Source organism: Haliotis asinina, chromosome 9, assembly GCF_037392515.1.
Source record: "Haliotis asinina isolate JCU_RB_2024 chromosome 9, JCU_Hal_asi_v2, whole genome shotgun sequence".
In the NCBI taxonomy this organism is placed as follows: Eukaryota; Metazoa; Mollusca; class Gastropoda; order Lepetellida; family Haliotidae; genus Haliotis; species Haliotis asinina.
Window position 1 is genome coordinate 30,869,631 of NC_090288.1, and position 24,601 is coordinate 30,894,231.

Here is a 24,601-nt window from a genome sequence, read left to right on the forward strand (position 1 = left end):
GATTACCAGGGCATATTGAGCTGAATACAGTATTGCTAGGAGTTTCAAGGCACACGGTTGACAAAGCAAGCATTGTGTTTACAACTATAAACACCGTATACCTGCCGGAGGTAATCTGTCGGGATTGGGTTAAAGAAAATAGATAATCTGTCCTCAAAAATGTTCCCGAAAAAATTAATGTACAAAATATGTGTATAGGACAGTTGTTACTGTTAGAAACAAAACAGATCTATATTTTTTACAATCACTTGTTTCACGATGTATACACGCTGTTTTCTCTAAGCGAAGTAGCCGAGCCCGTTATTTTTTATTATCAAGACATTAGTAAGAGAAAGCAGTCTTGTTAATTCTGAGGAACATATTTTTGTGTCCAGTATTGTCTGAATGATATTATATTTAACGACATACCCGCTTTAACCACTTAACCGCAGACTATCAAATGGTCAGTTCCTTTAACGCTTGGATTACTCTTTGTAACAAAATTACCTACACGGGCGTTAATAGGCCCAGGTACTTATTGAGATCGTTCATAGTCTTCGTTATACAATACATAATCCGATTGGATATTCAAAACCCCGTATACTGCTGACTACATGTCGTTGCTTGTAAGAACCCAAGTTGACGGGTTAAAACGCAGTCGATTTGTAATGTCGAGTGAGAAGTTGTCAAGAAAACCATATCTTGGCAAAACTTCCCAAGATGGCAGCTTTCGTTGAGCTTCTTCAAACTTTCGGAAAATTTTAGTTTGGTAAGACATTATATTTGTTGTTTATACCAAAACTTCAATACGAGTCTTCCATATGTGTGTCTGTATTGCAACTGTATCGGGTTTAATTGAATATGTGTGTTGATATGACGAAATTCCATCAGCAATGGGCAGATGCTTAGATGACGTTTCGGGTCTGCGAGAACGCAGTTCATATTCGTACACTCTCGGAATGTTGGTGCTCGATGATCTAATATCAGTATTTACCTCGCCTGATTTCAAAGGGAGACGTTCGAAGAATGATAGCACGACCACGATTAAGCCACTTCACGTTTGGGTATTGCTTTCGCCTGTGAAGCCACACCCGTTTTTTACCCCTCCCCCTAGTACACTCCCTCTCAGTATGTTTCTGGAATGCTGCCACGAAATGCTGTAATGCCTTTGCAATGTTCGCTGCTAGCTGAGGAACGTAGTCTTTGTTACCTATAATCTGGTGTAGACAGACTGAAACTGACGCCTGTTTTCTGTCCTGGACAGTGACAATTTTTAACTGACAACGTGGGATGCTGTTATATATTTTTGTCAATAGGCAGTAGGCACGAGTCTAGATCAACGAAAAATGCTTCATAAGTTCATACTCTTTTTTAGATTGGATGGAATATGGGCCTAAGAGGCTTTGACAAACTTTTTGATTTAGAAATATTTTGTTAGTTTAATGCTGCTTATAGCAATATTCCAGCAATATCAGGGTGTGGGACACCAAAAATGGGCTTCACACATTATACCCATGTGTGTGTATTGTACCTGGGTCTTTATCATGATGAGCAAAGTTCCTCCACTGGGCTACTCCACTGCCCCTCAGTTCTAAAAGATGTTATCATGTTTTGTAGAAGTGAACACCTTCCGTGGGCTTTCTTCATAGCAGTTTTTCTCCAGTTTCTGCAAAGTGCCCTTGTTATTTGGGTCTTTTTTCATAAACAATGCCTATTGTAAGCAAAAACCTTGGACGTGCCGGGATCAAGCCCACCTGTGACTGGGTGTTAAGAAAACAACTTTGTGTGCAGACTCTTCCAAAGTAGTCACTACTCCTAGTGTACAGTATACAAACCTGTGCTCATAAACATTTGTTAAAAGAACCCATAAGTCTGTTGGTACATGACCAGAGGGTGGCCACATAAATGCATGCAAACACCTACTTGTGGGTACAGCAGTGTTTAATAAACATGGTCAAAGTACTGTCACTATGTGTAAGGATGGGAAAGCTACATTAACTCAGTGCTCCTACTGGGCAGCAAGAGTTGTAGGGTTCCCAGGGAGTTTAGAGTGAAAATACGATTGGTGTTGTGATGGACATTCCATGATAGAGAGAAAATGGTCAGTTGATCAGTTGAACTAGATATTGACGATATACAATTGTTAATATGTATGTATGCAAAATACAGAATTGTTATTTCCTCAATATCACTGAACATACATGAGTAGATTATCACACATTGGTAGAGTAAGTAAGTGATTTACTCCAAATATCTGGTGCAGTACTTTCATGTATTTGGGCCAGTCAAGACAACAGGTATTAAAGTGACATGAACTTATTCACTGCAAAAATAATTGTGTGAGTAATTTGTCACGGGCTTTATTAACATAGTGTTATTACCAAATGAGAATAATTCAAATTCTAGTTCCACACTCATTTTAGCAGTGGAGTGCAAAGTGCTTAACATCTTTATATTGGAATGAACATACATGAGTAGATTATCACACATTGGTAGAGTAAGTAAGTGATTTACTCCAAATATCTGGTGCAGTACTTTCATGTATTTGGGCCAGTCAAGACAACAGGTATTAAAGTGACATGAACTTATTCACTGCAAAAATAATTGTGTGAGTAATTTGTCACAGGCTTTATTAACATAGTGTTATTACCAAATGAGAATAATTCAAATTCTAGTTCCACACTCATTTTAGCAGTGGAGTGCAAAGTGCTTAACATCTTTATATTGGAATGTAAATGCAAACTTCTAAAAGTGCTCTGTCCACTATGTGGGTCACAAGCAGGATCCAGGAAAATTCAGCTTGACCAATATGCTGGAGATATGCTGCTTGATGGCCTACAGTGACGGCAAGATTTTCCACATGACTGCTTCTACATACCACACATACCTGAACAGTAACTGAATGACTGTTCACAGAGTGTTGATCAGTTACCTGACACTGCATTGTTGGGGGCACATTGCTGTCTATAACTGTCTTGTGTGCTGATTTTAGTGATTGCATCAAGATGAGGTAACTTAATACAGCTGTATTTTGTCTTTCAAGATCTTGTTTAACTCGGGTATCAGGACTCAGAGCCATGTTGCAATACACCCCATAGAGACAATACTGTGTCATCCATCATTGTGCATTACTGAGGATGTATGGATTGTGTCTTGCCTGCTTTGTATTTGTCCTCCAGGTATTTTTTGTTGATATTGGCTTACTGAGCATAAGCTTCAATAGCTCTTAGCCCTGACAGTATCTAAAGTGATTTTTTCATTAGTTTAAATATGTTATCTGTTAACAGGAGTAGGCTTGAATGAAGCTTTTGATAACTGCAACATTCAGAATGAAATCTCGTAAGTTTTTCGAATGAATTTAAGTGGTATAGTGCTGAGGTTGTTTTTCAGAATTGTCCTGATTAGAGTTGTGTAGTAATATGTATATGTTTGCCCTGTGGCAAGTGGCTTTTCAAAAAAAAAATTAGAACCCCTGTTTTAGAAGTGTTTGTAATTCATGAAAATTAAAGGGTCTTTGTCAAAGCTCTTACCTTACATGATAATGCTATAACATGGGATCCATCATCAAGACCTATTTCAAACAGTGTATCTACTTAAGCCATTTTCATAAGTTTCTGTGTGCATATATTATACTCATGCAAACCATATTTTTAAGCATGTCCTGCTGTAGCTGTGGCAACAGAACATTTGTAAGTTAAATGTTTAAGAGGAACATTATCAGACTGATAACATCTTGCAAGTTAACATGATAGTTAGCTGCAACAGATGTCTCCCAGCTGTTCAGTGCCGTTTCGAATACCTGTTACATCACCTACTGCCTTAGATTCAAATCACCAATCTACATTATTGTTTATTGTTTCATCCCTTAAAGTGGTGCACACATGAAGAATAAATCACTCTGAAAGTAGAAAGTAAACAGAAAACAGGTTTCTATCTGCGTAGAGATTGAGATTATGCCACAGTTGTTTTGAATATTATTTACAATCAGAGTGTACAAATTTCCCCATTTATTATAATGTTACTATGACTTATTACAGATTTGTGGAAGTGACTAGTGTAATGCAGATAACAGAATCAGTAACAGTGATAGAGAGAAAGATTTATTAGAGCTCTAGATTGAAATGTGAATAAAACCTCTGCAAAATTTGAATGAAATATTAGTCACAGTTCCCCAGTTTGTTTGGCAAAGGCATGGGTTTGGAATCTGAGATGAATCTGTAAAAACGAAACGATTCCTTCCATTTCCTTGTTACTGTACAAAATAATATTTCTGATCAGACTTTAAGATTAAAACACACTTCTCATCACTTCTCATGAAATATACATGAAAAGCAGTGTTGCCCATATATTTCATTCTTTGACATATTCCAGTATTTCCACGAGTCCCAACACTGAGTGTGGTTTCATGAGAAGTTGGCATGTTAACTTGATTAGTGGTGTGAGTTAGCTGCTTCCCTAAGGACTTGTAGATAACCAAGCTGTTTCAGGTGTTTACCCAATATGTTTTCAATCTGTAGACCTCATATCACATTGATGTCAGAGTTCTCTGGATTGATTTTGGACCTGTGCAATGACTTTTCTTCCACACATGAATAATAACTATTAGTATGAATTATACATCAGCAATCTGTATGTTCATTGTACATTAGCATTGTGTTGCTGCCAGTATGTAGAAATATGAATTCATAATTATGGTAGTACCAGTAATATTGATAGATTTGCCAGAACACATTTTCCGTCTTTACTATCATCTGCTTAGCAATCTTTTACTGTCAACACTTGAGTTACTTTTCAGTCATGGTTTCAAACTCAGGCTTATCATTATGTGTTTATCCAGGCAGATAATTGTGAACTACTGTTGTTCGTTCGATAGAATATTTAGTTCAGTAATGTTCTCAACATTTCCCTGACTCGATGCTATTTCTGACAGTGCTGTTGCTCAGTTCAACACCTAACCTTTTCTAATGACAAGAGAACAATAATCACAGTATATGATTCAACATGATATGTTAATAGTCAGTCAGGGTGACCAAGCCTTGTTTGAACTTCAAATGTTTAGATTGGGCTTCACATGTTGGTACTGGTGAGTCAGGTTAAGGTCCAAAATTTGTAGAGTCTTAGATAAGTTGTATCTTATTAGAAATATTATCATGTAGAAATATGAATATAGAATATAAAAAGTTACCAGAAACCAAGGTAACATGATGCAATGCCTGCAAGGTATATGGTCAGACTTGGTGGAGTTCTTTCCGAGGGGAGCACTGCCACAGTTATCAAGTAAACTTCATGAGCAAGCTTTCTAAAACTGCTAGGGTTTATTTCTCTAATGAAAACATGTTGTCAGGGTCATACATCAGCCTTGAGAGAAAATAGGAGAAGAGACCATTGAAATGTAGTCAAATGTTTCTCATCTCTTTCAGCATTGTAAAAGTAACAATATGTCTTCATTTGTTGTTTGATTGATGGAGGTTCTAGCAACTTGAGTTTGTACATTCAAGCCAAGGTGTCTTTGCTTTGTTGATATCTATTCATCAGTCAGGCCCTGGTATCAGGCTCTGCCATGTAAGGTCCTTGTATTCCCAGACACTGATTGTATTCCTGGTTGTTTTGTCAGTGGTAAACATCTTGAGGTATAACTACACAATTTTACCCTTCCCTAACACTCTGCAGACTGCAGGTTGGAACAGACCCACCCCTTCCCATCTCCACCAAGTCCCCTTCCAGACCTTTGCTGGTGACAGATTACAAGAGGTGACTAAATGGATCAGCTGATCAGGCTCGGCTACTTGGTTGGCATGTATCTTTGCTTATTATATCAATCACTGAATTGTCTGGTCCATACACAGTCATTTTTAGGCCTCACTTTTGTGGCTGGAGTAATGCTGAATATAGCATTAACCATTAACACCAATAACAAACTCATACTAAGAATATGTCAAATATTATTTGAAGTGGCATGAAGTCCTCACTAAGCATGCTAAGTGGTTGTCTTGACTGTCTTCCAGGGATCATGAAAGGCAGCAACAATGTGAGTTGTTTGTGACCAAAGTCAGTTATTATGCTGACAGCTGCTACCCTGCAGCATAGTTTGCTTCATACATACGTGAATTGTGTAGCAAAAATTCAGAAGGTGTAATTGCAGAGCATGAGTAACCTAAGTACAGTGTGTTTTTCTGCATTGTGGTGAACTGTGATGGATACTTTAATGGGATAATGCATGTTAGAAATACCTGTTAGATATTAAATGTTAAACAGGTGCTTTGTCTGCCTGGTGTATGTACTGGCAATAGCAGGTACTCGCTTCAACATGGTAAAGGCTTACTGTACATGCTCTCACCTTACACATGTCAATTTTCTACAGTGGAACAGTTTCTGAATCATGTTGAGATACCATGTTGTTTTTCACCTTTGATTGTAGCTTATTATATGAATGATGTCTGTTTCCAAGGTTCACTGTTAGAGTTACTTCAATGTATGACAATGTGAGCCATTTATAAATCTGATGATTCTAATTGTAGAATGTCATTAAGAGTCATTTGTGGATGCTTGTTGGAAATATTATAAGGGGAATTAATATGTCCATTTTCAATGGTGTAAGGACTGAATATAATTTATCACATGTACACAGGGGTTAATCTTGGCCTGGGTCAGAAAGCAGCCTTTTACTAAGGTTAACCTTAACTCCCGTTCCTTAATACAGCACTAAGGTTAGCTTAGTGACTTACGATCTCCTGAGTGCTTTGTGAAAGGAAGCCCTGCTCAGCAGCTGGTATTCGTCCCACAGTCTCAAGTAGATGTCAATAAAAAATCATTTCCCGATTCATTTTGATATAGCTGTAACTTATGTTACGGTTAAGAATTTGCAGTGATAAAAGGTGTAAGAAATACCCTGATAACCAGCAAAACAGAACAAAGACAAGTCGAAAACATTCAAATATATATCAGCAAGTAGAGAGCAAGTTATACAAAGTCACAAGTCAGTTTCACAATACTGATTTCAAATACAGTACAAATGAGACAAAATCTAAAGCAATGGGTCACTATATATATATATATATATATATATATATATATATATATATATATATATATATATATATATATATATATATATATATAGCAAACTCACCAAAGTCTTAGTGCGAGAGAGAAAGTTATGCAGAATGTAACAGAGCGGTCTGTCAGCGCTGACCAGGTTTTGACAGATGCAGATGATGTACATACTCCAGTAATTGTGTGTATCCCGGTGTCCCCACACGACAACTAGTACTTATGTATATATTCAGTCATTTCCTGAAAGTTCGAGCAAATACGACCAATGCCACTAACGTGGACAGACCTAGAATAACCTCCCAGAAGTAAACAAATAGAAAGTCCTGGGCAGATAATTTCCAGAGAGCCTGCTGCCAAAAATCTTTAAAATGCTGACCATCTATTGTACGAAATGTGACCTGTCATAATTGTTGTTCAAAACACTAAACATTGTGACCCAATAATAAATATTACCTAAATAATAACAAAATATACAGAAAATACACACTCGTAACACTTATGGCAGGGCTTTTTACAGGTAACTTAGGTATCTCTGGCCAATAGAGCGGAAGTGCAGTGATTAAGATACTCCAGAATGAAAGATATTAAGAACCAAAAATTCCATTGTTTTTTCTAAGTTTGCCTCTAAGAGGTACCAAACTTAGAATCTTAGACAAACCACCTGTTACTTTGTTAAGGGATTAGTTTTGTTAATATGGATATATTCTTCACAACCTGTAAGGCATCCTCGATATCTCCAGGGTGTACATTCTGACAAGTCTCCACCATACCCTGGATGCATCTACAGCTAAGCCCGATAAATTTATTGTCTCCCTTGGTTGGCTTTTTATCCAATCAGGTGGATATGCTGGGAAGGTGTGCGAACCAATCACAACACACTTTCGCTTTTTAAATCATCTAACCGATTAAACATTACAACGCGACCCATGCGGTAATTCTCTGAAAGAGGCAGAAGGAGTTCTTGCATATATTTTTTTTTTAATTTTCGGGGAACTATCAATGTGTCTGTATGATTTCTCCTAAATCAGAGTCGCACTGCGGACATTAATATGTCTGTATGATTTCTCCTAAATCGGAGTCGCACTGCAGACATACCTTCGCAGTTGTAACAGCAGCTTAGCTGATTGGCTGAAAGTGAGAATGTGAGCTAGCAAAGGGAGGTAATAACATTTTCGGACCAAACCGTAGATGCATCCAGGGTATAGTGGAGACTTATCGAAACGTACACCCTGGATATATCAAGGATGCCAGTAAGGTGGTTTAGTCCATTTGCAACACTTGTAAGGTATAAGGTCAGGCCTGGTGGAGTTCTGTCTGAGGGTGAGCACTGCCACAGTTATCAAACAGAATTTAAACTAAATTCATTTTTTTTACTTCCAAAGTCATTCAAAGTGATACTAATGATAAATGCATTATAAAACTTTGATGATAGTATGATGAATGAATTACTGAAGAAAATGGGTAATTAAATATAGACTAGAATATATGTACTGATAAATTTCACATTAAATAGAAAAGTAAATCAAATAAAGTGAAATTAAGATTGCTAATCTTCATGATTTTTACCTTGAATGGGAAACATACATGGGTTTTAGATGTCCATCACTTACTTTTCACAAATGGTTTTTCATGTTTGGATAGCACAAGATGGAGGAAATATGTGGGGTTTTTTTTTGTTTTGTTTTTACTTAAAATCATAATAAGTTTTTTTTATGTCTTCATATGATATAAAATGTCTCATCTTAAATAACAAAATAACTATGGTTACATTACAAACGATTACATTAAATCATACTGCATGCAAATGATGGAAAAAATATTGTTTAAGATGCTCATTGACACATATTTTTTAATGAAAACATGAAGATGGGTATTAATACTTAAATGCTATTATCATCCACACACACCAACTTCTACTCAGAAGGCATCTAATCATTAGCAATCACAAAAAACAGTCTGGCTGTCATACTTGTTCTGACTCGTCAGATTATACCTATAATCATAATCCAAGCCAATTAAGTAAGATGTCTGACAAAGATGATACCAAGGCTTCTTTAAAAGTATTTATACTATTAACAAGCACGCTCCTTGGACTGGTGTGATGTTCTAATTAATCTTGTTTACACATACAAACAGCGATCTGTGGTAAAGACTGGCCATAATGCTAAATGGTCTGTGAAGAGTAATATAAGCAAACTATGCCCCATGTCAGGGTACCAGCATTTGAGAAGGCCAGTCTAGTTAGCACAACCATTAAATGTCTTTGGTCCACTGGACCGTCTGTTGTGTGTTGTGTAATTGTGAAAAGTTATACAAATATATTCATTAAAATGAGAGAAACTAGCAAGAAACATGCATGTTTCTGCTTTACATGCAAGCCTTAAGGTTGGAAAAGTGTATGTGCTTTGAATATTTCAGTTGTACATTCATCAACCAATTTTCGTTATGCTGACGATTGAATATTCTAATATGTTTTTTCAAATCCAGATTCTTAATGTTTTTATTTTTATTCTTTTAAAATGTACATTCGTTGATTGATCTGACAACTTTGTATTTACATGACGGGAGGGGGAAACATATAAAGATTAAAATAAATAATATATGTGTCACTCATACTTATCGATACGCACATTCACACCCACTAGAAGCTTTTCACATTCGAGATTTGATGCTTGAGAAGTAATATTCAGCTTTGTTGTGGAGTAACAAATGAAAAATAACATGCACACATGCAAACACGACACACACACACACACATCCTCTCTCACACACACATATGCTCACACTCATATTATAGCTCGTCACCAAAGGCAGTGTTTACGAATGGTGGTTTAAAGTAACAGGATATTGGGTCCTGTAAGTTTCAGATGTCTGTCTGATCCACTGAAAATTCACAGGACCCACAGAATAAAATTAAGCACATAATTTCAGATTTAACATTTCTCATGATTGGCATTGAAATTAACATTATATAATGACAAACATTATAAACATAGATTCATAAACAGTGAACAAGTGTCACATGCCACATACCACTTTAATATAAATGAAGAAAAAACAGTTATTATTATTATTATTATCAAGAGCTGCATCTCAACAATTCAGCATTGGATGTCATTGAACATGTTGATATTGAATGATGACAAGACCGAAGCACTGTTCATAGGACCACCTACAAGACTAAAGAAATGTGGCACTAAGAACTTAAGTGTTCATATTGACTGCAGTCTTTCTATGGAAACTCAAGTTTCACAGTTATGCAAATGCTGTTACTTCCATTTGAGAAACATTGGATCCATTCGCCATCTGTTGACACAAGATGCTACAGCATGTCTCATGAGAACTTTAGTCATCTCTCGCCTAGATAACTGTAACAGTTTATTGTTTGGAGTTTCAAATGAATTGACCAATAAGTTACAAAAGATTCAGAACATTGCTGCCTGTATTATAAGAAGCAAGCCATCTTGTCACATGCCACCCATTCAAGATCTCTCCATTGGCTTCATATTCGTGAGCGCATCAAATTCAAAACACTGATTCTCACTTACCAGGCAATTCACAACATGGGACCTCTCTACTTTCAAGACCTCACGACACTGTACACTCCTTTCAGAGCTCTATGCTCCCATGATCAGTTTCTCCTGTGTGTGCCTACTCAAACTCAAATCATTTGGTGCCAAGTCCTTTCAGTATTCAGCTGCTACCCTTTGGAACACTCTGCCCCTTCATCTAAAACTAGTGCCAACTCTGCCACTCTTCAAAAAGAGATTCAAAACATACCTGTTTCAAAAATATGTTTCTTAAACCTGTGGATGATCTTGTGCATATTAACTGTGACTTGTCAGCACTTTGAGCATTGCCTTTGTATGGTGGAAGTCAGCGCTATATAAATACTCTTATTATTATTATTAAATAACAACTTGAGACAAAGTCATTGTAACATATTCAGTCAGACACTGGGGCCAGAAGATTGGGGACTTCTGTCTAACCATTGGCAAATGTGCCAGATTTGTGAGACACTATTCATGAACACTGCAAAGGTATTCATGAGAGGCCTGTTTCCTATAAAATTCAGTATGATTGGATTTATTAAAGCATCTCATTTCTGGTAGTAGTATTTAACCTGGTTTCGAAATGTTTTATGTTTGGTAGGTAGTTTTGCATTTTGCTCCATGAAGGTGAGTGAGTGAGTGTCTTTAGTTCCCCCAAGCTTGGAGACTTGAAGTTAAGCAGTGGGGTTATTTAGTTAAAATGCTGATGGCAAGTGAGGCCAATGGAGAGAAAGAAACATCCAACTAAGCGTAGCAGTTTATTCAATATCGAGGGAATGCCCCCAAAGAAGGGTTCTTGTTTGTTCATCCAGTTCCATGGAGTGCAGCATGACACATACAACTGCCCCAAATGTGTCCAGGATGGAGAGCCACAAAGTCTCTCGGTTGTCACGAACACGCTGGTCAGGGCATTCATGCAACAGATGATGAGGTAGGCACTTACAGTCTGCCGAACACAGCTGGCAGTTACCTAGTCTAACTGGTGAAGCAATCATATTTACAACCCCTTTGAGTGCACGCTGTAGAAGAGGGATCTGTCTTCCCAAAGTCCAGAGCTAGGAAGGTTTGTAAGACTGGTGCAGATTATGGAACAAGGCGAGTTTTGCACTGTAAAGGGGAAATTTGGATAGCAAGAATATTAAATAAAAACATCAGTTTGAAAATTTGAGAAGAGCCCAAAAGGATTTAATGTAAAGTAAGACGTGTCTTACCTACATGGAGACACTTGGATTCAATCCATTGTGAAAATCGTCTCCAAAATATTTCACTTACCCTAGAGTCCAAAAACACATGTTGCATAGATTCTGGTTCAGCATTACAGAAAGTACATAAGGAGTTATCAACAATATGCATACAAATGTTTATCAGGGCCTAGATTTTCGAAGTCAGTCTTAGCGCTAAGAGAGCTTCAAAAATCTGTTCCCAGTACTTTTCCATAAAGAGTCCATGATATACAGTATGGTTCAAAATTATTGAGAATAGCTAAAGCATTTCATAATATTAAACGAGAACAAATCAGATAAAATTGAATGTATTGTGAAAGTGAACTGACCTTTTCATGTTGTGTAGGTAACAATTTAATATTTTATCAAGTCTCCTTGAGCTTCACGGCACAGTCTAAGACGGGTAGGCATACTTCCTATCAGAGAGGTTAGTGTCTCGTGAGTTATGCTGTCCCAGTATCGGACCACTTCTCTCTTCATGTCTTCAATTTTTGTCAACCCCTTTTGATTCACACATTCCTTCATCATCCCCCAAATGTTCTCAATGGGATTTAAGTCAGGACTATATGCAGGAAATGGTAATGCAGTCACATTTTTCTCCTGAAACCACTGCTTGGCATGTTTTGCGGTGTGTTTAGGATAATTATCTTGCTGCAAAATCCAGTCATTTCCATAAAACACATGTGCACTTGGAAGGAGAAAATTATCTAATATGTTAGTGTAGCGTTGACTTGTCAGATTTCCCTCAAACACAAACACCGGGGTCGTTCCTAATAAGGATATCCCTCCCCATACATGAAACTTTGGGCTGTATTTAGGTCGTCGATACAACGGTGCTGACGCAGACTTTGTCCATATTTTCACATTATTGGGATATACCCATATTCAGCTTTCATCAGTAAAAATCACATTTTCCCAGTCAAAGTTTTCATGTGCCAAACACCACTCAACACGCCTGTCTTTATGTTCTTGTTTCATGAGAGGAGAAGGAATTCCAGTCTTTTTCTCCCATCCAAGATCAATCAAATTTCTTCTAACTGTAGATTTTGATACAACTGTTGATCCCCTTTCTATCATTTCATACCTGATGTTGGAGATGCTTGCCCTTTGCTTTTTAGACGCTAAAATTCCCAGCCAGACGCGATCTGAGAAGTCCAATTTTCTGGGTCTCCCTGCTCCTTTCTGGTGCCCAAAATCCTTTCCCTCTTTAAAATTCTTCCTAATTCTATACACAGTAGAAAGAGGAGTTCCTGTTCTCTCTGCCAATGTATTTACATCATCAATTCCTTGATTACACAACTCAAAGATCAACCTTCTTTTATCTTCAGCAGACATTGTTGACAGTGCTGAGGAAAATGACGTCTGCTACAAATTCAGGGGAGGTAACTCTAATTGTACTATACTCAGTAGGCCAAGATGAGTTCCCTCCCTTATACCATTACTTAGTTTTAAGTATCAGTGAATCAGTTGAGGTGTTAGGATAGCTCAAAGTAAGAAGAAAAATTCTCAATAATTATGAACCAGACTATATATTCCAAGGTCTGGCCTTATCCACTTAATGAATCTACATATTTAAAGAATTACTTGACTTTCAAATCATTGTTACAGCCTGAACTATATCTTATAGCACTAAGTGACCAGACCTTGATTTGTGCATTCTGTAAATTACATATTGCCTTGCATTAGTTTAAAGTAAATCTGTTGAGACAAAATAAATGTGAAAACATTCCTGTATACAGAAGTTGTAATCTAGGAGTTTTGGAAGATGAGTACCATTTATTATTTGTATGTGATTGTGAAAAGAATGTGGATCTGCAAAGAAAATATTTAATATTCACATAGTATCAATTACAAATGCCCGTCTGTTCTCAATACTAAGAAAATATGTTACCATTGATGACTGTTGGTGGGCAGCAGTTATTATTTGCAGCTTGAAACTTTAATAACAGTTCCAGATTTGTGATGTCGGCATTTTTCGACGTGATAACCGTGATAAATCAGATCTTCGATGTGAGATCTCACTTGGTGTGAAGTCAATGTTTGCCATATGATTCCTGCATCCATGGGTTGGATGTGTGCGGTTGTGTTCGGCGGCAAGAAATGGACAGTAACATTAGTCAGTTTAAGATTCTTGCAGTTGTGATGTGCCGCATTGTCAAGAAGCATTCTACCATGACTTCAGTAAATACTGGCTTGTGATTGGTTAATCAAAGTCATCCAGAGGTATATAATCACGTTATATACCTCTGATTTTCCAACACGTTAAGTATTTGTTTAAAATCAGAATAACACGGTAATGGTAGAATGGAGATAAACGTATTGTGTTGGAAAACCAATGATATATAACAAAATTATAATAGCTCTAAATTTTGTATTTAAAACCTCACGCTACGCGTTCAGTTTTAAATCAAATTTAGAGCTATTATAATTTCGTTATATACCTCTGATTTCCCAACACAGTATGTTTATCTCCTAAATATATACGCCTTCCACGTGATCTCATCTGTCAAAAAACAGCAGCCAATCACGAAAGAGATCTGTTGTCATCTGCATAAGGACTGACGCCCCAAGTCAATATTTATGCTTACCCAATCAACGATTCGACTCTGTGTCAAACTTTAGTTATTTCTTCTCTAAATAACCTACACGCTCGGTGATAAATACATGTCTTCAATAAACAGTAAATTAACTAGCTAGACACACAATGAATTGGCAAGCGACAGACATGATAGACTTCGTGTTTTGATATCTCGCCGAGAACAGTGAAAAGCAGTGATCACTGTTTATAAACGGTAAACATCCAACATCATGCCGATGTCAGCTTTGGTGTTCGGATATATGAAGCAAATTTAAACACATTTTGATGTTTCGTTAAAAAATTGACCGTTCGGATACGGAAACCGAACATTCGGATATACAAGGTAAATTGTCTCTAGAAAAATTCAGGTTTTTTTTGTGAAGAATGTTCGGCAACCGAGGAATTCGGATATCTCAGCCTACTACGTTTTTGTACATAATGTGGCAGAGACAGCACTCGGTTGCACGAGTTATTAATCAATTTACTTGTTTATGGCGAATAGCCTGATAGGTGTTCAAACACAGGCAAACTGTAGCGCAAATGGGTTGCGCAGCATAGAGAAAATAATACGAGCGAAGCGAGCAAAGGTTGGCAACATACTTTCCTCTCTTCGGTTCGAAAAATATTTTTCATGTCAAAATGAAAAAAAACGCCACCATCAAAAGTATACACCCATTTCTTCACTGGGTTGTGCTCTCACATTTCCAATCCCATGTTGAACAGATACTCACCTGAAATATTTTATAGCTGGGAATGGAGGTGAAGAGCGATCTGAATACCACAAATGGCGCGTAAAATGTTGAATAAAACATATTTCACGTGAGTAATTACCAAACATGGGATAAGAAATGTAAGAGCACAGGCAAGTGATGGAATGGAAGTGTACCTTTGATGGTGGCGATAGTTATTTTGACATAAAAAATATCGTTTTGATCCGAAGCGATGGAAGTACGTTGCCAACCTTTGCTCGCTTCGCTCGTATATACAGAGACTTGTCATATTGTCTATGCTGCGCAACCCATTTGTGCTACAGTTTGCCTGTGCTCAGGCAGACATATGGGTGTCAATAAACCAGACATTGAGCTTTCTCTGTGACAAAGGCGGCTTAACACTGTAACATTTTTTATGTAACGAGTAGATTGTGAACTTGCCTGTGTACATAACCAAGATTACTGATCATGACCTCGTACTCCGGGCATGCATACTGTTGCAAGCTGCGTGACCTTATTCACTACGCATGCGTATGGGCGCAGCGCAGCACAGCTTTTTCCCCCCAGCGATGGGGGACATTTAGTGAATCGTTGGAACTCCGATTTCGCGGGCGCGTTGTTTTCCTTTCAGTTGACATTTATGAATGGGTTGAATTGGCATTTTTTTATTATTTGTTTCGGTAAGTGCATAGCGAAAGGCATCAGAATCTGCAATGTTGTGATTTACGCTGCCTGTGACCTTTAAAACAAATAGGTTAGATGGCTTATAGTTACATCTTTGCCTGTTGTGCAAGTACTGTATTGGCGTCGTTTTCTTGTATTCTACTTATTACTCACGTTTGGCAGAAAATTCCGTTGGAATTTCCTTCGTCGGTTATATAGTGTAGTTCGGTGCCTGTTGTATCCCTTCGCTGTCTGCCATGTTGGGTGGCGAAGGTGCGCAGTGCCGCAGTGAAGTTGATTAGAGCCTGGTTCCCTTGGTCTGTTGCGCCTGCACTAACGTTCCGTCATTGATCGTAAGCACAGGCGAAACAGACCCAGGGAACCAGGCTGAGTTGTTCATTGTTGCGTAGCCAATCATAACTCTTCGTTGTGACGTTTCGGAGGTTAGCTCACGGGGTATATAACAGCCTGATACGACTGATATCGTTGGCTTGCGTTTTGGTGTTTCGAGCAAGTAAGTACACTGCCGATAAACGGGGGATGCTCTCTCCGCCTCGTTAGGGTTGGTTTGTTATGTTAGGACTCGTATTGTTGAGTAGATTTTAAACTGTGGTCGGGTTGGGAAAAATAGATTATGATGTATATTTTACGTGATTAATATGTAGTTAGTGTGGGTTGGGTGAGAAATTAGCGTTAGGAATCAAGTAAATGTAGGAATTGGTTTAGGAAGTAGGTTTTGTTTTTGTTACCCCCCTGGATGCCACAGGAGCATATATGCCCAACCTCTTCCTACTCTACGTAGCATTTTCGGAAATTTCCCAACATCCAGCCGTCCAATCATAGCTTACACTGGCTCAATACGCTTAGAATATTAAGGGGAAGAGCATCGTAGCAAGAAATAGCAAATTAAAAATAAATACAATGCAATCATGTGATAATTCATAAGAAACTGTCAAATTATTAGTGCAGCGTGACGCCATGACTGACGCAAAAATACGTCCGCATTTCTGGCTTCTTCCGTCATTTATAATGTAAACGATAAAAACATATAATAATACGCAGATAGTCCGAATAATTCTGATTACTTACATCTGACATTTATGTACGAATGATCCCCGAATCAAGGAAAGAGTCCTCACAAAATCCTGTGCACCCTTGTAAGCAAAGCCGCCATTTTGAAAGAAATCAGTCATCGGTAGTGATGCCACACAATTTTCTTACAAATTGTGAAACTACCAAAAGGTATCCTCTCACTTTGGGGAACTTTGTATTGGAATAGTATGGTTCACTGCGAACGAAATATAACGAAAATAAAAATATCTGTATCCACAGCAAATTCTCTCCATGAGATCTGAGTTACATTGATCTAATGTAAAGCATAGCAGAGTTATGCCCCCTAATCTTTATACATGCATGACCTCTATGTTGACGTCTGACGTCATAAAAGAAAATTAGCTTTTGACATTTATTGCGGGTCATTTTTATTTTGTGCATATGACGTTATGCATTAGCACATAAGTCCATTTCATGTACACTTACGATGTTCAGATGACAAGCTGTATTTTCTTCGCTCACACTTTTTGTACTGAAGACAAATAAAATTCGTAGCAGAGTACTTTTATTGGTGCATGATAAAAAAAAGGAGGAAATTTACTGGTTTCTAACGCACACAAAAGTTTTGGACAACAATTAACAGTGTATATATCTCAAACCCCTGAGGTAGTCATAGTTATATTTATACCAACAGATAGGAAATTAGATATTCTACATTAATGTGTAATTTTATAGCCGTACGCAGATTCAGGACCACGAGAGAGCAATTCTCACACAACGTTCGCTTTTCAGACATTGCTTTTTATTTAACAGAATAAATTATTATTATTGTTTACACTTCTGCCTTGTGTCATATTTTGTTGAAAGAGATAAGTGCCACTGAACAGAAGAATAGTGTGCACTGTTCCACTGGTTTGTAGATTTCCATCCTTTATTAAAATTACACAATGCAAAGTCCATAATAAACCATGAACAGGGAAACACAGAGGTATATTCTGCATTGAACTGCTGTCACTGGGCTGCCTCCCAGTGGGCACCCATTACACAAGCTTACAAACTTTTTGTGAAATTTTAATAACGAAAGATGACTTTTAGGATGCTTTTTTCCACATATCCGAAAAAAAAATGTTGGTATTTGGCTTTGATTTTGGGCTGTTGTATGCTTCCTTATCACAAGTTAAACAGGAATGTGTTGTGTTTCAGTTTTGAAATGTATTTACAGTATCCTGCCCTTCCAGTTTCATTCCATTTTATTATTTATAATGAACTGTCACTTATCTAAAAAATGTACCCATTTCTATTATTCACCTTATCTAATGTATGTCAAGTGAAGGTATTTTAATAAGTGACAATGTTGAATTTTTGTGCACCGTTTGTGGACATCATACATAACTTCATCTCCTTTCTCATTTCAGGTTTGGAAACTAAAGTTTTTCGAAGAGGCTAACTTTTAAGTTCAGATTCGTCGTTTCTGTATTTCGAAAAGATGGCTGATGATCCAGGTCACAAAGTGATGTTGTACTTCCTGGAAACGCTGATGTACAGCACAGTGCCCCTGACCATCAGTCAGCTCGCAGGGCGCTTCGGCAGCCGCAATTTTACGCCAGAAATGAGACAGGCTGCTGGGGGTAATGAATCTGGACTGAAAAAGTTTCTGTTAAAGTATCCGTCCCTGTTTACTGTCAACGGAAACCTTGTAAGCTTGAACGATGGCACTGCCTCTCTTGGGGGTAATTTTCGAGAAAGTAGTCCGGCATCATCTTCCGGCCAGAGTCTTCCTGACGTCTCTATTGAAACAGAGGCTGTTCAGTACTTTCGAAGCAAGATGATGCGGAAAGGAGAGACCATGATGCCAGTCGCTAGTCTGGCTGGCCACCTTTCTCAAGCGTCCGTGGAAATCAGAGAATGTGTTGGGCCACAGAATAAGTTCACAGAATGGATACTAAAGCATCCTCTCATCTTTGATGTTAAGGATGATATTGTTAGTCTGAAGGACAATGTTACATACAGTGCTGTGAACCCAAATGCTGAGCCCATAGAAGATCTGAAACTGACATCATCAATTGGGGCTCATGATCCTTTGGTACTGCCTTCTCAACACACTCCCAGATTGAAACGGAGACCCAAATCATTGGATGTTGCAGAGATGAAACCACCAACTGCTGCACCCAAAACACCTACATCAGGGTCAAAACCTGGCCCTGTAACTATGACAGCCAATGAGTACAAAGCTGTTATGTTTATTAAAGGAATTATTGAGAAGAAAGGTGACATGAAGATCAACAGTCTTTCTGGTAACTTCAACCAAGCACCAGAAAGTCTGCGCAATACAATTGGTTGGGGAAAGCAAGAACTGGAAAAGTTCATCCGTACCCATTCCAACATCTTCACGATCTCTGAGGATGGAATGGTTTCTGTCATCAAGAATACTCGACTAAATGTAATCATCACGGGAAGCAGACCTCAAGTGCAAACCAAGCCTACAGTCACTAGTAGGAAAGGGAAGGTCTACCATGTCGCTAAACTTTGGGGAATCATTGATCTCGGCAAACACGAACATGTTTTCATAGATCGGACAATATTTGGCAAACACATTGATGATCTTAATAAACTGCTGAGGGTTGGAGAAACTGTCTGTTTTGATGCAATACCTGCATCAAAAGGAAGCAGAGCACGTTGGCGGGCTACAAAAGTATGGAAGGAACATGAATCGATAGAGGACCTCATTGAAAAGGTTGCTGCCAAGCTTGATCTACAGCTTGATGGCACACCTAAAGATGTAGTGACTCCTGTTAGCAATATTGAGGAAGAAATGAGAAAGGCTATCCCAGATATGAATGACAGTACTGAAGTGACAACACCATTAACGATAGGTGGAATTAAATATGCTTTTTCAGATGCAGCTCCTAGTGGTGCTGGAGTGGTACCCGTGTGGAATTTCAAGCCAAATGAAGTTGATGGCTTGAAAGGTGTTGAGGAAATTTACTTCAGTGATGAGGAAGATGAAAGCCCACAGTTAACAATGGTTGCCGAGCGATATTACATGAACAAGTCAGTGATCAGTGACAGCCCCAGAGAAGTCACAGAAAAGAAACTGACAAATGGAACGGAAAAAGGGGAGAGTCCAAGACACAAAAGGGCCGATGCAACACAGGTGCCTGAGAAGAAAACAGCTGAAATTGCGTGCCAGACAATAGTCACTGGTGACATTTTAGCCACTCAGCTGTACCATGAAAATATTTGAACATCTTTTTAGTTTCGACTATCTTTCGTGATATTTATTACAAAAAATGTTAGATTTCACACACTTGTAAAATCAAGGTGAAAAATCATGATGCAGTGCACTCTGTAACATTCAAATTTTGTGTGCAATTTTCACTGGAATTTGTGTTTTGATGTATAGATTTTTGCTTGATTTGAGATTTTTTGACTGAAGGTTTTCAGCTTGTGCCACCTCCCCTTTGCAAGGAAGTCCATTACAGTGCGGAGTCCTCACTTATGGGTCACCCAAGCTTAGCATGAGAAAAATACATTTAAAAACCAAATGATGCTTATTTTCTACTTGTCCAAGTGTTGTAGCACGGCATGTTTAATGGTGAAAGACATTGATTGCAGTGAATTAATACAATGCCCTTTTGATGAAATAGTCTGAATGAATGGCGACATTGACACTATATCATGAGATGGCTGTAATTGTCACCAAATTGTATGCACCTTGTTGGTAATGATTCGGACATACATGGATAATCTTACATTTGTATCTGAAAATAAATGTAATCTAGAACTGAGGTATCTTATGAAGTACAAAATATTGCCATATCTCTAATATTTGTTTGAACGTGTTCTGGAGAACTTTGTATCTGGTTTTGGAATTCAAACCCAGAATGAATTTTCAAGTACCTTAGGTATTTTTGTTGTAAAAAGTTAATTGTAAAAAGAATGATTAAACATTTATCCATATTTGTGATGATTTGTATGCACACATATGTAATGTAATCTATATTTGAAGGAAAGGTGTATATGCAATGTTAGAAGTTATAGACTGATGTCAAATAATCATTTCTTTTGTTTGTTTGTACTCCTTGTGAAGAATAATTTTGCTCCATAAAGAGAGGTTATTAACCAGTCATTGTACAAAAACAAAGCATGGAAAATATGGTAAAAATATATATACATGAGATTTATTTTCATCTGGTCATCAAGTTGAAACCAATTGCTATTTATATGACACATCTGTGAATCCATGGATAATGTGCCTTTTAAATGTGAACTGATTATGTTGGCAAGTTAAAACATTTGATCAGAACTAAACATTGTTTATCTAGATTTAAATATCTGATTCAGATTTGAAAAGCAGGTCTTGTTTTTTTTATATTTTATCACTCTTTTGTTTGTAATATGTCAGGATTTTCAGAGAATTGTGTAAAGCATGCCAACTCTATTCTAAAGGGGTGCAATATTTATGCCAGAACAGCCCCTAATGTTTGACAACTCACAATGGTTTCAGATGTCTGCACTGTTGTGTTACAGTTAGACCTTTTAGACATTTGAACAGTATGAAACACCATTCTTTTTTAATGAAAATTTTCTTTTACGTTTCTCAAAAGTTAGTGGTATACAATGTGGTTGTAATTCCAATTGGCCAAATATTGCACCCTTTTAAGATTTCTGTACTCATAAGTGCCAAATTTTGTGATCTGCAAGGCCAGTATTGCTTTATTGATTGAACCATGCTCAGTTTCATGGGTATCACCACTCACAAAATCAAATCAAAATTACATGCAATAGAACACACCTTTTCTTTTGCACCATGTTTCACTGCATCTATCTGTGACACCTGATGTTGATTGGCATAATCCAGTCAATGAGTAAAACTGGCTCTGTTGTTTGTTTGACAGATCATACAACCAAGGCTGTTATGTCTGACTACTATGCTTAAAACTACAACAGTTGGGTTGGATTATTTGTTTGTTTTTTAAGAAGCATGGAAGTGTATTTTGATGGACTATTTGATGGTTTACTTCAAGTTGTTTTCGTCTGAATATGAATGTTCATGGTGGTGAATTCAGTATTTTGAAGTGACCTGGCTGGGGACTTGATTTAGGTTTATGAAGGAAATGAGATTATATGCTGCCAGTGGACCTGCCAGTGGACCTGCCAGTGTACAATGTATCAGCATATGGTACAAATGATTACTGAGTTTGATAGATAACTTCATCATGTCGGGAAATGCCTGTGTATAACACAGTTCCAGGTCAAAATATGTCCTCATTGTGTAGTCAAGGAAGTTAATACAGATATGAAAATACATTTCTATGTTGAACATGACATGTAGATTTGTTCAAGTTGTATTCATATTGCTTTCCTATAAAAGTAGTTTGCTACTTAATCAGAAAAAAAGAAAAAGTGTTATGGAAGGAAATGAAGTGCAACTTGAACAGTTTTATACAATTTCCTCACGTTTCGACCACATTTCGATAAGGGTGCTTAGTGTTTTTTGTGAAGGAAATTTGTTAGTTTTGCTTTAGCTATCTACCTCATTTAGTATGTATTTCACACGTTTTGCTCTTAACTTATTGCATGACTGACATTCGCCAGTGAATTTCAGGACTGGTTTTGGAAGGATCATTTTCAGCTTCTTTATCTGTAATGGCATTTAGATAGACAATTTCAGGGGTGTTTTTTATGCCAGTCTTTTGATTTACAGGCATTTATCAAGGATTCTGAGGCACTCAGTATGAGTAGTCTTGCTCAGACTCGTCCCGTATTTGAAGCCTTAACACTTATTACCATGTAAAATGTTTGGGGAAATGGTAATGTTTAATATCATTTTCTGCCACTCTGTGGCTGAATATTATCGTTTGTGTGAATGCCAAGATTGATCACATACTATCAGTACATTATTGTAAGACCATCCTCTAAGTGTGTCATAAATGATGAAAATTGTGTAAACCAAGTTAAGTCTAGAATATTCTGGCTTTCCACACAAATCTATACCTTTGAGGAGTATTTTGAAATACTTTATAAACATGAAATTGCCAGCCATTGTGACTCTGGTTAACATTGTTATGTTTCCTCTTTTTTTTTTCTTTTTCTTTTGGTGAACTCTGAACTCTAGTTCAAACAACAGAAAATTATTTAGGGATTTGGGTTTTTTGTACTGAAGATATTTATCGGAAGAGGAATGAAAGTCTAAATTTGTGCTCTAAAAAGTGCAATGAAATCTGCGGATTCAGGTATCTTGATAGCCACTTTCAGTTAACTGCTTTCTATTTGTGCCTTTGTAAAATTGTTCATGTTTCAGTTTTATAAAAACAGGGTTTTTATTAAATTTTCTCCTTGATGGTAACATTTCATATTTTATTGCATACTGGTGAAGAATTTTCAAGGTCTGAAAAATAAATTTAGGTAATCGCAGAATCGTTTCTGCCGAAGTAGAATTTTTCTGTTTCAGAATTTCAGATTGGTTATTGTTTCAGTGTATACTTGCTTCACAACAGCATTGTTTGCATATAGGGAAAATTATTTTCAGAAATATACCATATTTTTGTACAAATACGTAACTATGCTAACACGTAATATGTTTGCTAACAGAATGTTACCTTAGGTGTATTTCATATTATAAGCATAATATTTGTAAAGTGTTCAGGTAATATATTGGTATCGTACTGTGAATTACTAGTCTTGTGTTGAATGCATGGGGAAAATATATTTACTGACATAGTTTGTCCATTGTTCATTGCTGCCTGTCCATTAAGAGATGAAACAGTTCTGGCTAGCTTTCAAAGTAGGTCTCTCAGTCCGTAACATTTTTTATCATATCTATTTGTCAGACTTTACCTTTTAGGTAAAATGGTTTATACTATCAACATTGATCCTGACATGGTCAAGTTCAACTGTTAGAATCACTTCATTAGTCTTGCTTTAGGTGCAGTGACAAAGCAGTACAATAAACATGTCACAATGCAGTTTTAATGATTTTAGAAGATTAACTTTTGTGATTTCCATTTATGGTTGCTTTTTGATGCCAAGTGATATAATAATTGGGGGGAAAAAACATCTTTTTAGAGAATTGTTTTTCGAGTTATGGTTTAGTGCTAATTTTAGATTTATGTTGTGTTATATTCTGTAGTGTTTTCTGTGTTTAAGTTATATCTCCACAAATATGGGAAAAAAAGATCCACCTTTTGTCCAAGAATCTGCAGGTTGTTGGTTGATTATCTCTGATCATTGGTATCAGTCCCCCAGGTAAATCTGATTAATTGCAGGCTGATTATTTCACGTCTTCCACCTATGAGATATATTATGCAATATTTCACCATACAGTGTTTTCATCTTAGCAGTGTCTTTTAACATCAGTAAGTGTTCTTACTGGTTAGCAAGTGCGTTTCAACACTTTTAATGCGATTCAGAACATGACATTGATATAGGTTTCGCAATGAGGCTTGGTGTCTTCAGTGAATCTATATGCATTTGGGAATGTTTTCTCATTGTCAGTTCATGAGTATTTATCCAAATCTCTGATGGAATACTTTCCAATTTTCATGTGTGCAACAAATACAACCATATTGTACTGATTATTTCTCATATAGCTCTGCATTACATATTTCTTGATGTTCATGAATTGTTTTTCTCAAATTAGAGCAAATAGTTTCACCTGAGTTACACAGTAATTTCAAAGGTGTTCCTGTCACAGATTCATATGTAGGGCCCATTAATGTTATTAATGTTATATTTAATAAAATTAAGTTTGGAATTTGTGTGAAGTTGAAGAGAAAGGAAATGGAACCG

At 37.1% G+C, this 24,601-nt stretch overlaps 1 protein-coding gene across 1 annotated transcript; it reads left to right on the forward strand.

Annotated features, from left to right (window-relative positions):
- Positions 1–676: 676 nt before the first annotated feature.
- LOC137295831 (egalitarian protein homolog) lies at positions 677–22,216 on the forward strand. Its single transcript, XM_067827386.1, has 2 exons — positions 677–748; positions 18,226–22,216. Exon 2 carries the CDS (start codon positions 18,297–18,299, stop codon positions 20,052–20,054), a length of 1,758 nt encoding a protein of 585 aa, XP_067683487.1. The 5' UTR covers positions 677–748; positions 18,226–18,296; the 3' UTR covers positions 20,055–22,216.
- Positions 22,217–24,601: the final 2,385 nt, after the last annotated feature.

Excerpts from the sequence above, each read along its gene's own strand:
- LOC137295831 (XM_067827386.1), top strand. The coding sequence starts at position 18,297 with ATGGCTGATGATCCAGGTCACAAAGTGATGTTGTACTTCCTGGAAACG.